This window comes from Antechinus flavipes, chromosome 3 (genome assembly GCF_016432865.1).
Source record: "Antechinus flavipes isolate AdamAnt ecotype Samford, QLD, Australia chromosome 3, AdamAnt_v2, whole genome shotgun sequence".
Lineage (NCBI taxonomy): Eukaryota > Metazoa > Chordata > Mammalia > Dasyuromorphia > Dasyuridae > Antechinus > Antechinus flavipes.
The window spans coordinates 280,810,653-280,827,163 of NC_067400.1; the positions used below are offsets into that span (position 1 = coordinate 280,810,653).

At 33.9% G+C, this 16,511-nt stretch overlaps 1 protein-coding gene across 2 annotated transcripts in view; it reads right to left on the bottom strand.

The window, feature by feature from the left end:
* Positions 1–16,511, bottom strand: part of PDK3 (pyruvate dehydrogenase kinase 3) — a 95,646-nt gene that overhangs the window by 60,512 nt on the left and 18,623 nt on the right. For both annotated transcript variants that reach the window (XM_051985086.1, XM_051985085.1), the window contains exon 2: positions 10,462–10,603. In XM_051985086.1, coding sequence (XP_051841046.1) covers positions 10,462–10,603 — 142 coding nt within the window. The remainder of the gene's footprint in view (positions 1–10,461; positions 10,604–16,511) is intronic.

A 16,511-nucleotide genomic window follows, 5' to 3' on the forward strand; every position in this document is an offset into this window, starting at 1 on the left:
GAAAATTGTGGCAAACTGAGTTAAAGGACTTGCCTAGGGTCACAGAATTAGTTAGTTAGTATATATCTGAGGCCGTATTTTAACTCGGGAAGATGAGTTAAATTGCCCATTCAAAGATATATAGAGAACAGATTTTTTTTCCTTATTCTTAATGATTTGGAAGATTTCAAATACATTTGTTTCATTTTTTTCTTTAAGATCCACGGCTCCCTATTTTTCCCAGCTTGGAAGTGCAGAGACCACTTTATAGGCTGATTCCACAACAAATAGTACAGAAGCTTTAACCGGCTCCATTTCTGACATGGATTGGTACACCCTTTCTTTGGCAGCTTGAGGGACCCTTGCTTCCTTAAGACATTTCATGTCGGTGCCAGATTTAGTATAGATAACTTATCAGCACAACTTTCCTGAAGTTCAAAACTCCAAAGTTCAAGTAATCTACCAGTTTCAGCCTTCCCAGTAGAAAGAATTATAGGCATAGGCTTTTTACACACCTTAAAAATAAAAGTACAAGGGATTTTATTTTTTAAAAATACATTTTATTCATTCTGTCTTCATACCACAATCATTTCAATCTCACCCCTATCAAACTGAACTTTTATTCCTTTGTGATAAAATAATGCAATTACAAAAAACATTCAATACAATGATTACATCTGGTAATGTATGCAACACTATTTATGTCCTCATGGTTCCCTGCTTCTCCTTTACTTTCTTTTCAAAAATACCCTGATTGTCTCCCCCTGTTCTCTCCTCCTTTTCTAGGTCAGAATAAACATTTATGAAGAGCTATTATGTATCAGGTACTATGCTGAGTACTGAGAATATAGAGGCAAAAAAAAAAAAAAAAGGATCTCATGGTCTAAATGCAAGCAACTATGTCCAAACAACCTATCTACAGAACACATTTCAAATAATCAGGAAAAGGAAGACACTAGAATTAAAAGGGAATCAAGAAAGGCTTCTTGTAAAAGGTAAGATTTTAGTGGGGAATTGATGGAAGCCAGGAAGCAGAAATAAGGGAGAACACTCCAGGCAAGGGGAACAACTACTGAAAAATACCTGAAGTGAAGAGATGATAGTATCTTCTTAAAGGAACAACAGAGAGATCAAGTAGGGGAAAAGATGACCTAGGGCATAAAAAGATTACAAAGATGTGGGCGGGAAGAGAAGGAAAGGAAGAGATTATGAAGGGCTATTAATACCAAACAGGATTTTATATTTGATTCTAGAAGTGACAGAAATCACAAGAGTTTGATGACGAAATCACAAGAGTTTGATGATCTTCTGACATGATCAGGCGTGTTTAGGAACATTATTGTGATAACTGCATGGAGATTAGGGGGAGAATTCTGAGGCAGAGGTACGGCCTTTTACAACCTAAGGTACTGCAACAATCTCGGGGTCAGGTGATGCCCTAGGGCCTGCCCCAGGATGGGAGCAGCAGATGGTCCTTCTTTCCAAGGCCAATCTTCTCTCCCCGTACCCTACATTCCATGTTCTACCATCTAGCTCTCTGGACCACTTCTACAATTATCATCCTCTACAATTTTCAATCTTTCCTTACTTGACCTGCCTTGCTTGACCTTTCCATACGCTAGAGCTACTAACTTATCCTCCTTTTCTCAATACAAAAAGTCCTAGCTCCATCTGCTCTTCTCATCCTCTTCCTTAGACTTTCTATCTGATCATTTAATCAAAACTTGTCAATCTCTGAATTGTCAATGAATTGGGCATGCAAAAAACTAGAAAAAGAACAAACTAAAAATCTCTAAATGAGTACCAAATTATAAATTCTGAAAATTAAAGGTGAGAATAATAAGATTGAAAGTTTAAAAAAAAATCCCCACAGATTTTTCAAATGAATTCTACCAAACATTTTAAAGAACAATATATTCCAATACTACATAAACTATTTGGGAAAAAATACTTTTATGACACACAACTTAGAGGAAGAAAATTGTAAACCAATTTCCCTAATGAAAATGAATGCAAAAATTTTAAACAAAATGTTAGCAAAGCATTTCAAGCAATCTTTGTAATATATTAGGAAAATTATCATCATTTTTGACTACCTATAGACTACTAACATACTTGACCATACATTGACCAACATTTAACAACCTAAACAAAGATAAGGTTGAAATGATTTAGACATAAAGAGTGTTTTACTATAAGCAAATTAGGAGAGAAAGGGATAGTCTGCCTGTCAGATTTACCATGCCAACCAAACTACCAAAAAATTATTTGATAGAATACAATAATTACAAAATTCATATGGAAGAAGAAAATGTTAAAAATATCAAGGAAATTAATAAGAAAAAATGCAAAGGAAAGTGCCCTAGCAATACCAGACTCAAACTATATTATAAAGCTTAACCACCAAAATTTGAGTACATGATTTACATATAAAAGGTGACACCATAAACAAATTAAAAGGTAAGGAATAACCTACCAGTCAGATTTATGGTGAAGGGAAGGTCTGGTCAAAGAAGAGATAAATAGCAATATGAAATATACAATAGATAAGTTTGATTTTATTAAATTTAAAAATCTGTGCAAACCAAACCAATGCAACCAAGATAAGAAGGAAAGCAGAAAACTGGAAAACAATATTCAGAGCAAGTGTCTCTGATATAAAGCCTTTCTCAAATACACAGAAAACTGAGTCAAACTCATAAGAATACAAGCCATTCCCCAACTGATAAGTAATCAAAGAATATGAACAGTTTTCAGATGAGGAAGTCAAAGCTATTTAGAGGCATATGAAAAAATGCTTTTTTAGATAAATACAGACTCTGAGGTACAATTTCACACCTCATATTGGCTAATTTGACAGAAGAAGAAAATGACAAATGTTGGCTAGGAGTGGAAAAATCAGGACACTAGTGCACTGTTGTGAACTGATTCAACCATTCAGAAGAGCAATGTGGAACTATATCCAATGGACAACCAAACATTGCATACCCTTTGATCTGACAGTACCATTACTGGACCTGTATCCCAAAGAGATCATAAAAAAGGAAAAAAAAAAAAAAAAAAACATGTGCAAAAATATTTCCAGTAGCCCTTTTTGTGGTAGCAAAATATTGAAAATTGAGCAGATACCTATCAATTGGGAAATGGTTGAATAAGCTATATTATATGAATGAAATGGAAAACTATTCTGCAGTAAGAAATGATAAACAGGCAAATTTAAGTAAAATCTGGAAAGACTTATATGAGCTGATGCTAAGTGAAGTGAGTAGAACCAGGGGATCATTGTACACAGCAACAACAAGATTATATGAGGATCAATTCTGATGGACGTGACTCTTACCAACAATGAGATGAATGAGGCCAGTTCCAATGATCTTATAATGAAGAGAACCATCTATACCCAGAGAGAGGACTGTAGAAACTGAGTATGGATCATAACATAGTATTTTCACCTTTTTTGTTGTTGTTTACTTGCATTTTGTTTTCTTTCTCACTTTTCCTTTTTCATCTGATTTTTCTTGCACACAAGATAATTGTGGAAATATGTATAGAAGAACTGCACATGCTTAAGATATACTCAATTACCTGTCATTTTGGAAAGTGGGGAAAGGAGGGAAAAACTGTGGAATATTTAGATTTTATAAGGGTGGATGTTGAAAACTATCTTTGCATAAATTTTTGAAAATAAAAAGCTATTATTTTAAAAAAATTAAAAACAACCTCAAAGACAAAAAAATTTTATTTTCCAGATTTAATAATATTTCTGTATTCCACCCATCCTTCCAATCATAGTGTCCCTTTGATTGTGACATGAGGCTACAATGGGAGTTTACAACGGAAGGAGAGAGAAATCTTTTCCAATATAGGGATGGGAATTGACTTGTAGGCCACTGTAAAGAGTTTTGCTCTCTAAGTTGGAAAAAAAAATTATAATTATAATTATAATAATTACACAGCTTTCAGGTCTGTTTATTGGACAATTTTTTTTTAATTTAACTGCTGTAGGAAGTATATGTTTAATTTTTCTGTTTTTACTTATTTTACTTTGTGACAATTTCTATATGTCCATTCACATGCTTTTCTAAAATCTTCATATTCACTGTATTTTATGGCATGGTAATATTCCATTACATTTATGTATTTCACTTTATTTAGCCATTCCTCCCAAACAAGACTTTTTGTTTTCAGTACTTTGCTACTATGAAGAGCATTGCTCTGAAAATTTTTCATGACATGAGATTTATCTTTCTATCTTTGACATAACTGATGACATATGTTGGCAGTGAGATTTCTGAGTCAAAAGTCATGGCCATTTTAATTGCTTTTTCCATCATTATTTCAAATTGGTTTCCAGATCAAATGTACCAATTCACAGCTCTATTAATGATGTAGTAGTGTTCCTATATTTCCACAAACCTCATATAATACTATTCCCAAATCTATTATAATCTAGCCAGTGTGCTATCTCTTTAGGCATTTTTGGGCAATTTTCTTTATAAATGATCATGTTTGTTGATCACTTAACTCTTGGGGAATTTTCCTTTGCACTGTATGTCTATTTTATATATTTCCTAAACATTCTGGCTATCAGGCTCTTATAGGAGATATGCTGCATAAGGATTTCCCCCCTAGTCAATAGCTTCTCTTCATCTTAGTAACACTGATTTTATTTATGCAAAAACTTTTGAATTTAATGTGATCAAAATTACCTATTTTATCTTTTTGATCATTTCTAGCCCTTGTTTGATTAATAATTCTCTTCTGGTCACAATTATGAAAAGTACCAAATCTAATTTCCTTCTAATTTTTTTCCCCTATGCTATACTATTCAGGTGACCTTATCTATTTTGAGCTTATTGTGATACATAGTTTAAGATGCAGGCCTAACCTTAATTTGTGTGCAAAAAATTATTTAACAGAAGTGGCTGATTGGCTATCAAATTATGCGAACAAATTATCTGAAGCCCCCAAAGTAGGTATCACATGATATTCTAAAAAGCAGTTAACAGAATTCCTTTTAGACTTTAATTAAAGAAGTAGAAATATCCTAAAGTCTCCCTTTTATTTGTTGTGTTTTTTTCTTAAAGAAATAAGATTGTCAAAATCCCCAATAGTTAGCCAAATTTTGCAATCTTAACAAAAGCAATCTCCTCAAAGCCTAAGAGGTGCCACTATAGATTGGAGTACACATATAAAAAAGTCAGTGGTATACTCTCAATCCAAGAAATATCATTATTTTAAAACTCCATTGAATAAGGGTTATATACAAATAAAAATTTTTTATAGTACCTTCAAATATCTACACTAGTCTAACCCAACATGCCTATTCTCATATTCTGCTGTATTACAGTCTCTTTCCTAGTTGCTTAACATTTCATAACTCCATTCTATTCTCTTTTTCTTTCTTCTGGGCAAAGAATCAGCCTAAACACATAAAACAATTTCACTACTACCAGCCTTCTCATGTTAATCGTAAATCTAGCTATTAATGCCACCTAGCCCTAACCTATCTCTCAAAGAATTTTTTTCAATTATTTATCACTTATAAGGCATAAGTTTTAAGTGGTATTCTATATAAAGTGCTGGACTTGGAATAAGCTCTGGCACTTATTTGACTCTGGCAAGTCTCTTAAACTTTTTTAGCTTCATTTTTTTTCATCAGCAAAATGAGGGTACTGGACTGGATGATCTCTGAGGTCCCTTCTAGGTTTAAATTTAAGACCATAGGAGTAAATGGCGGGGAGGGAGAGGGAGGGGAGAAGAATCAATGAATTGTCTGTCAAGAGATCTTTGGATCTCTTGTTAATTAGAAGCTTATCTTAGCTTATTTGGGCAACTAATAACCTAAGTGGACTTCAGTTACTGCGCCGCTTCCTCACCTACAAAAATAGAAAATAAAATTATCAAACTAGATCATTTTAAAGATATTTTCCAACCATAAAATTCAAGTCTGTATCTGCTGGTGGTCAAGTGGCTATCTTTCTCAGTTCCTCTATTAGCCTGAATGCAACTATAAGATACAAATACCTATTCTACAAAATTGGGACATTATTACACAGTGGACCATCCAAATATTTAATTGGAAGAAAAATAGAAAATGTAAGCCTGAACAATTTTCTATTCTAAACAATATTTCACATTTCATTTAGAAAACATTACAAGAATTTCTATTACCTCAAACCCAAATTCATTCTTACAGTATACTATTCTTCCTGATCTTTAAGTCATTATGGAAATGTCTGATCTATGGATTGTCAAGCTAGACTTAACCACCTTTTTGTCCTTCCATTTCCCAGCATTAGGCACAACATTGGCTGCTCTATAACCCACTTTCTACAAACCTAAGCTTTCTTTAACAAGTCATCCTTTTCAATGAGGTCATCCATGTCTTCAGAAAAACAATGCTACTTTTTCAAAATGAGGAAGACCAAACCCCTCTCCCTAAATAAAAGACAATCCACCAAAATGGCCAGAGTTAAATCAAGTATCTCACATCTCTTTAATCCCAGGCTACATTTGAACATGCTGCCCCCAAGGCCCCAAGGAGCGTCAGAATGCTTCTAATGAGTTATTAGCAACGAGAAGAGTGGGATGTGTAGTATTTACACAATTTAACTACATATGTGGACATGGAAATAAAGGAAAAGTGAAGAAAGTGAATGATCAATGTATGATCCAGGGATGGCTCTTCTCCCAACCTCACACAGCTGGAGTAAAAATATAGGCAAACATATGACAATTTCACTAAACTTTCACCACTAATGTTACCCCACCTCCCAATGTTGAGCCAGGTCATAAGAATACCAAAAGCTCGCCATTCCTAATGGTTTGAAGTCCCCCTTCTCTCTCCACCACTTCCCTTTTCTCCCTCACTAAATATTCCAATTGTCCAAATTCTCTTATGCTTAAATGTTCTGTATAACTTCAACATTCAGTAATGATTCATCATGTATTTTAACACTATAAAATTCTTACCTCCTCTACAAAGATTTTTCTGACCAAACAGTCTTGAAATAATCTAATAATTCTTTCCCAACCTAATCACGCCTTTCAGTTAGGAAAGAAAACATAACCTTCAGTCCCACCCAAACCTTTTTCCAACTGTCTAGAAACAGTTATTCTCATGCTTTTTAGATGACAGAATTCAAACACTTCACTCTTCAATGTTAATACTCTTTCTGTTTCAATGTTCACTCTTTCTGTTAATAAGTAGTAAATTATATAAATGGAAATTAACACACACTGACATTATAATCATGACATTCAAAACAATTACTTACCTTTTTGTAGGAAAATACTATGGGAAGTTGTGTTTTTTGAAGGAAGTGAATGTGTCAAAACAAAATATATTTAGTTATGGTACAAAGACTTAAATAAACACAGACATGCACAAGCACATGTGCACACACATTTTATGTTGTTACTGCTAGTTATTTGCACATCTATGTTGATATTGATATTTTAAAAGACATGGTCCTAACCACAAATGTGAATTGAAATAATAGTAAGAACTGAACTAATTCAGAGTAAAAAAGCTGAGCCAAAAAAGAATTTGAATGAGAGCATAACAATGTAAATAAAGATAACACTAAAAGGAAGGAAAATTCAGGTCAAGTATTAACAAAAAGAACTGGTTTCATAATATTAAGTATACAGTCTAGCTTTCTGTTAATAAGTAGTAAATTATATAAATGGAAATTAACACACACTGACATTATAATCATGACATTCAAAACAATTACTTACCTTTTTGTAGGAAAATACTATGGGAAGTTGTGTTTTTTGAAGGAAGTGAATGTGTCAAAACAAAATATATCAATGGAAAAAAAAAACCCAAGATGAAAATAACAAAATAGGTGGTCTTACTTAATGGACAGTATGTCTCCTTAACTTGCTTATAATAGGGGCAAATGCTTTGCATGTTTTATAATTGCTTTCAAATAATGAAAAAGAAGACAAAACAAGATATTCTATTAGATGACATACATTAAAAACAATTTTAAGTGAGTTAACTAAAAATCACTGTAGCTTCTTGGTGGAATCAGTAGTCATAATTCATCAATATACAAGGATTTAATAACCGTCCATTTTTTTCTCCTCCTGTTCAGAAAATTACTCAATGAGTCAGAATGTTTCTAGTACTAGTAGAGAGTAAAGAAGAAATTTGTTCAAAAACCCAATATTTTAATTGGCATTTAAGGAAAAAATGAACATTATCTATATTCATCAAATCTACAGAATATAATAAAATTCTAGCTATCTAAAGATCTGCTTTCTAACAAACACATTCACACCAAAAACATCCATTTTAATTGCCCCCAAGGCAGCTAATAAGGACCTAGAAAGGAACACAGAAATGAACTGAAAACCTAAAGAGTCATCTTCCCTCTATCACTGGTCTTAGTATGCACTTAGTATGCAAAAAAGGAGTGCTAATTGGCAGGTGATATTTATAGAAAGCTGAGCATTTTAAGCAAAAGCTAAGAGCCCACACACACACAAAAAAAAGATATGAGAAAAAATAGAAAAAAAAATTAGATCAGTAGCTATAAAAGCAATTAGAGATACTTCTGGGACACTAAGCAGTAAATATGCTTATATCATAAAAGATAAAAAACAAAGTCAATTCTTCAAGTGCAGGAAAGTACACAATATCTCTACTGTTGGTGAACAGTGGAAAGGAAACAGTATTAATAGCCTTAAATACATCAGCACACCATTCCTAAGAACATGCCAACCCAATTCAGCAGTATGGGAAAGGATAGTTGTCTTCTTTAGACAAGATACTATAAAGATATTACAGTCTATAATGACAAGCAAATAAGCAACACTTAATGTGTTGTACTACATCAATTAAGAAATTAAAAAATTTTGATGGAACATGTTTCCTGCCCTCAAGAAGCTAACAATCTTATTGACTATAAAATCAGAACAAAGCTAAGTACTATAATTAGAAGTCATCCTTAGAGATATATTCTGAACTTTCCCAATAAAAGGCAAAACTTGAAGAACATACAGAATTAGGAAATGTGTTATAGATAAGAAAGCAAAGAAGACTAAGAAGGAACATTCAGATAGTTAAGAGAAAAAACAAAAGAGGGTAGAGGCAGAAAATGGAAAAGTATAAGGGGTGAAATATTGGTCTACAGTGTCAAATGTTACACAGAAGTCAAGAAGAATAAGGACTAAGAAAAACCATCAGATGTGACAATTAACAGATGATGGTAGCTTTGAATAAAGAATTTTCTGAAGATGTTCTAAATCACTACTGATCAGAGAAATGTAAATTAAAACAACTCAGATATCATTACACATCACTCAGATTGGCTAATATGACAGGAAAAGACAAGGATAAGTGTTGGAAAGGATATGGGAAAACTGGGACACTAATACATTGTTGGTGGAGTTATGAAGTGATGCAACCATTTTGGAGAGTAATTTGGAACTATGCCCAAAGGGCTATAAAACTGTGCAGACCCTTTGACCCAGCAGTGTTTCTAGTGGGCTTACATCCCAAAGAGATCTTAAAGGAGGGTAAGGGACCCACATGTGCAAAAATATTTGTGGCAGCCCTTTTCATAGTGGCAAGAAACTGGAAACTGAGTGGATGCCCATCAAGTAGAGAATGGCTGAATAAATTATGGTATATAGATGTTGTGGAATATTATTGTTCTGTAAGAAATGATCAGCAGAATCATATCAGAGAAGCCCAAAGCGACTTACATGAACTGATGATAAGTGAAATGATCAGAACCAGGAGATTACATGTCAATAACAAGACTATATGATGATCAATTCTGATGGACTTGGCTCTTTTCAACAATGAGATGATCCAGATCAGTTCCTGTAATATTCTTCTCTAACGTGTAAAGTTCTCTGGGAGCAGGTTTCTTGGGGGGCTTCTGGAGGTAGGCTTAGTTTTATTTCTGAGTAATCACCCCAAATGCAGCCAGGGATTAAAGTCCAAATCCTTTATTGTTTCCTTCAAAATAGCCTGGTTAGCTTTCTTAGAGGCCTCTCTTTCTCCTTGGTTCGGAGAACTCTTGCTGCTAGTCCTTTCTCTTCCAGCTTCAGCCTCTAGCTCCCTTTGAGCCAGCACTAAGGTGGAAAATGGAATTAATCTGACTCCGCCACCAAGAGTGGGCTTGTGGGCTTCTGTCTTCTGACTCGTGAATCTTCTCGACTTATGAATCTCCAAAACTGAATCCTGGCTCTGAATCTTCCAAAGTGCATCCTGGTTGAGGTTCCTAGCTTATATATGCTCTCTTAAAAGTGTGAGCAGGACTTTAATGGAAGTCAGGTATGAGGAAAATCCATCTCTCCAGAATGACTCATTTCTCAAGAAAGTCAAGATTTTTCTCTTCATACATTTTTAACAACAAAAAGTTCTAATAACTAAATATTCAATGGACCAGAATTATGTTTCTAAAATATCTAGAACAATTTCTGGATAATTATGCCTTTGAAAAAATATTTACTTACCAACTCTGCACCAGTCCTACTGAAGGTCGGTTCAGCAAGTTATCAGGCAATAAATTGACTTCTCTCATTGTATTAGCCAGTCGTACTGGAAGCTCTTTTCGTAAAAACATGTATGATGTCTTCTCACAAGCATTGTCACGACCTGTTAAGAGAAAGAAATATTATTCATTTTATTAACATCACAAATTAACACAGGCAACAAAATATTATCTAAGGAAGCAATTAAAGGGCTGTGGTTAGAAAAATCAAAACATTTAAAGTAGAGTATAATTGACTTAGAAGAGTCCTTCCTTTGTGCTAGGAGATGGGACTGGCAGAGCTGGTTAACAATTCCTAAACATGTACCCAGTTTCACCAGCACAAAAATGGAAACTAATTAGGGACTGGATGATTTTCTAATAATTGATAACAATAGGAAAAATCATCTGCATAATACGCAAATACCAGAGTACCAGTGAAACACCATATGTAGGTTGTTGAAAGATGTAGGTTGGATCCAAAGTGAGATAACCTAAGATATCTCACACAACTCACCATTAATCCAATTTATAGTTACTATTTATATATTTTAGGAAAATTAATCTTTCTCTAATTTAATTTTTCTCATTTGCAAAATGAGAAGTGGGACTAGTTAACTTCAGGTTCTTTTCAAGTCTAAAATCTATGATCCTGTGGTTGTATGTCAATCGACTCCTATCTAACAGTATTCTTTAGGGGAGGAAGGGGGAGTCAATAAGTGTTATGAGCCAGAATTTGAAACAAGGTACCAGGTAGAATTGATGGCCTGGCCTCCTTTATTTCCCCCACTAAGACCAAGGGCAGACTGAAAGGCTCTCCAGAAAGCTGCCCAGCATTAGGCAAAGAGATAATAAAGGATTTAGACTTTAACCCCTGGCTACTCTTTTGGTGATTACTGAACTGAAACGAAGGCTGCCTTAAAGACCTCTGGAAAACCGAACAAAGAACATTACAAATAAGCACACAAATATGTTTTCTAAATGTTTCCATAAAAAGTACTCTTTTAGATACTAAAGTTCCACTGCCACAGGAAGTATCTGTATATATCAGTGATCCAATGGGGAGTCACCAAAAATAATAAACACTGGGTACGTTAGGGATACGGTCTAGTCTTCTAATATACTTCAAAATACAGGTTTGAGATTACATATGAGGTTCTAGAGCCTTAAAGATTATTTCTAATATGATAGGAATACGTGTAGTATAAACTTAAATATTTACACATAAATATGGACCAGTGGACTGCTGATGGAAATCAGAGGAAGAAAGAAGAGTCTGTATAGAAGCAGGAGATGGTTCTTCTCCCAGTACTCACCAGCTTGCATATTTCAGCACATATACGATATCAAGTCTTAACCTGCCCTCTCTGCACCTTCACCCTATTGCACTCATACTGAATCATAGTGCACAAGATAGACAGTACTATGAACTTGTCTTCCCCATAGTCTCCTCCTATCTCACTCACACTTACTGAATTTTCCCAGTGTATTTGATGTTCCATATTCCCATGAAGTTTTTAGTACTAAATAAATTAAAACATGAAGAATTGGTCCAAGAGGGGGTAATGCCTGGCTGGCATTTTTCTTCCTAACTTTCCTTATAATACCCAAAGTGAACAGTTAGGGAAATTAAAGAAAAAGTTCCCATCAAAATCCTGGCTAGGTAAAAATTCAACAGAAAAACAATAATTAATTCATTTTCTTCCCAGCAAAGTTGTTAGGCTGGTCAGAAAGAAACCTAGTCATAAAGATCAACCCTATTCCTGGACTTCATAAAACCCTAAAGACATATATCTACAAAACCCATACGGCTAGATTGAATTCTTTTCGGCCCCTCTCACTGTAAGTTACCCAAGTTAGAAGGAACTATTAAAGGTTGAGGCACTCTGGCTCCAAATCAGTACTGAATGAGAAGCTCAATTCAGTTGTCATATCCTGTTGATGTCATTATTAATAGACACAGTTGTTCAAGAAAAATGTTGCAGCTGTGAAGAGATGACATTTTTAAAAGCTCTTCAAGACCACTATTGATTCCTAAACATTTCATTGTCATCACCATCTATCCAAAGAGCTAGGAAGTATATATGAAAGATAATGTAATACAAGTAGGTTAAAAACATTAAGTGGTACTCAACTAGTTCGTTCCATACATTGCCTGCTATATATGAACTAAATATTTAATGAGTACTTTATTCTGAATACCCCAAATTTTTCTTTATACTTTTATTAAAATCATATAATTAAATGTCTAACCTACAAAACACTGACTACAATGAAGGAAGATTCTTGATATATCAAATAAGATAATGTTGTAAAACATTCTGTAAATTGTGAAGAACTATGCAAATTAGGTAGCATGTAAACTGCTTTGAAAACTCTAAAGTATTATATAATGTCAGTTATTATAAGAATTATTATATGTGTTCTGTAATTATGAATTTCATTTGACAGTCAAACAGATGCTTTGCATATGCTACAGCACCATCTTGGTTTATACAGTAAAAATGTATATATTTCTAATTTTTGTACATTAAATCATACAAATCAACAAACATTTATTAAACATATACCCAGCAAGGATAGCTAAGTGGCATGATAAATAGTGCCAGGCTTGGAGGCAGGAAAACTCTCTTCCTGGGTTCAAATCTGGCTTTAGATACTTATTAGCTGTATAACTATGGGCAAGTCCCTTAATCTTTTTTTTTTGCCTTAGTTTCTTCATCTGAAAAAGGAGCTAAAAAAGGAAATGGCAAACACTCTAATTTGCAAAGAAAATCCCAACTGGGGTCATAAAAAATATGATACAACTGAACAACAAAAATGCAGCAATGTGCTAATGGGCTGTCAGTAATCCTCAATCCAGTTTAGGCCGTCTGCTAAAAGCTTTACGGAGGTGTGGCCACTTGCATGCAATACCTTTTTGGAGCCACAGGTAAGAGTTGGGTGACAGGTGTGCCTTCAAAGGGGATGAGCAGCCCTCACACCAGAGGTGAGAGTCCTCCCTGCATACCCAATGTGCTCCCAGAGTCAGGACTGCCTCTTGCCTCTTTCTATTATGTTATAGTCTCCCCATTTGACTAGACTTAAAAATGAAGTCTGAAGCCTCCACCTACTCTTCTATCCAATACTGATCAGTACAAACAGGTGGGGATAGAGGATGAAAAAACCCTCACGCTTTCCAATGAAATGAGTCTAGGTCTACTACAACCTAGATCAAATGAAAATGAGGAAAGAATTTTAAAACTATATAACAATCCAAGAAAAAAATATGAAAAGAAAGTCAACCAACTAGAAATCCAGAATCTTAAGGAAATGACTTGAAAACTAGAATTGGGTAAGAGGAAGGAAGCCAGTGAAAAACAAGTGATCTAGAGATCAGATCAAGAAAAAAAACAAAAGAATAATCAAACTACCTGAAAGCTACAATAAAAAAAAAAAAAAAAAAAGAATCTTGATACAATCATAAAGAATTAAAGAAAATTGTCCTCAATTGTTAGAACAAAAGAAGAAAGTAGACATAGAAACAATCCAATGATTCTATGAGGAAAACCTACACAATAAACATCATAGCCAAATTCTGAAACTTCCAGGTCAAGTTGAAAATATTACCAGTAACAAGAAAAAAACAATTCAAATATCTGAAGCCACCATTGTAGTGTTCTTAGGGGATGGGGAGAGGAAGGAGGAAAAACGTAAAAAGTAAAAAGTATACAATAGAGAAAAGAACACAAAGATGAATAACTGAACATAATGTACAGTTATTTATTATATAGGCTTTCTTAAAATGAAAGTAAAATGCTTTGTATTTTGAATCCTTTAATGTTCTACTGTGCAAATGGCTTTTTTCTTTTTCTATTTAAATTTTAAATACATAAATAAAAGTTAAAAAAAAAAAAAAGAAATACAAACACTAACAAATGCAGTATTGATAGACCTATGTATCCAACCACTTTGGAGAGCAATTGAATTATGCAAAGAAATGAGAAGAAAAAAAATGCCCTTTTAATCCATAAATCCCACAATTAAGCATATATTCTAAAATGGTCAAAGTTAGAAAAGTTCCCACAGACCTAAAATATTCTTATGACATTAAAAAACTGGCAAAAAATTAAAAAAAAAAAAGCATATGTCCATCCCTTAGGGAATGTCTAAACAAATTCCAGTATATGAATGTAGTTTTACTATATTAAAAAGACAAAGAATATGATGAATATGAAGAATACAGAGAAACTTAGGAAGAAATATAAATACAAAATAAAAAAAGCAAATTGAAGAAAACAATGGACATAACAACAATGCAAATACAAAGAACAACAAATCTCCAAAATGAAAAATCAAGCTTATCCCAAAGAAGAGAGAAGGGAATGCATCTGGACTTCTTTACAGAAGTGGGAAACTGAGGGTGGGAAACTGATAGTGGGATACTGTATCCCATTATTTATATTTATACACATACACACACACACACAATATACAATAAGACTTAGTTGACATGCTGGTGTTGCTGCATTGTTCTCCACCCCACTCCCATCCCATGTTATTTTGTGTCATAAGGAATGCAAAAGGGACATACTTGAAAATAAAAGTTATATAAAAACAAGAAAAAATTAATTTTTTCAAGTATTGCTTAACTTTGGAAAGAACAATTTAAATTGACTGCTGGGGTTGGAAATCAGACTGCAAAAGACAGGATCAGAACATGAGGAAATGAAGGAAATGAATAGACAACCTTTTCTAACAAATATAGTTTGAGAGTTTAGAAAGGTCAAGTGAAGTGAATCAATAAGATCAAATTGTTTATATTCACATGCTGGAAGACAATAGTTGTAACTCTAGAGAATTGCATCTCTATTAGGGCAGTTAGGAGAGAAAATATGGGTTTAAGTTGACTTTCATGTGATGATATAAAAAAATTAAGGGATGAAAAAAAATTATTACATTGGGAAGAAAAAAAGAAGAAACAGAACAGGATAAGTTACATCACAAGAAGAAGCACAAAAGACCTACTGCAGTAAAGGAAAATAAAGGAGTGAGTGAGCATTGTTTGAATCTTATATCATCAGATATAGCTCTAAGGGGGAGTAACAAACACACTCGGTTGGGTATAGAAACTTATCTTACCTTATAGGGAAGTAGGAGAGGAAAGGGGAAAGGAAAAGAAAAGGGGAAACTGATAGAAGGGAGGGCAGATTGAGGGATACTCAAAATCAAAACACTGGTGAGGAACAACAGGGTAAAAGGTAAAAGCAAAAAGAAAAGTACACTGGGCTTACATCCCAAAGAGATATTAAAGAAAGGAAAGGGAGCTTTATGTGCAAAAATATTTGTGGCAGCCCTTTTTGTAGTGGCTAGAAACTGGAAATTGAATGGATGCCCATCAATTAGAGAATAGCTGGGTAAATTGTAAGATATGAATGTTATGGAATATTATTGTTCTGTAAGAAATGACCAGCAGAGAGGCCTGGAGAGACTTACATGAACTGATGCTAAGTGAAATGAGCAGAACCAAGATATAATTATACACTTCAACAACAATACTATATGAGAATAAAGTCTGATGGAAGTGGTCATCTTTGGCAATTTGAAGCTCCAATTCAGTTCCAATTGATCAATGATGAACAGAACCAGCTACACCCAGAGAAAGAACACTGGGAAATGAATGTGGACTGCTTGCATTGTCGTCTTTTCTTCCCAGGTTATTTTTACTTTCTGAATCCAATTTTTCTTGTGCAACAAGAGAACTGTACAGATATAGTACACATATACTGTATTTACAGAAGATATATCTTAACATGTTTAGCGTATATGAAACTGCCTGCCATCTAGGGAAGGGAGTGGAGGGAAGGAAGAGAAAAGTTGTAATAGAAGTGATTGCAAAGGACAATGTTGAAAAATTACCCATGCATATGTTCTGTCAAGAAAAAGCTATTTAAAAAAATTCTTCAGTGTGACAAATATAATGGTCTTTGTATTAAAAATTCACTACCCTATATTTTGGAGTTTCACTATTTTTTTTTTAATTTTCAAACGACA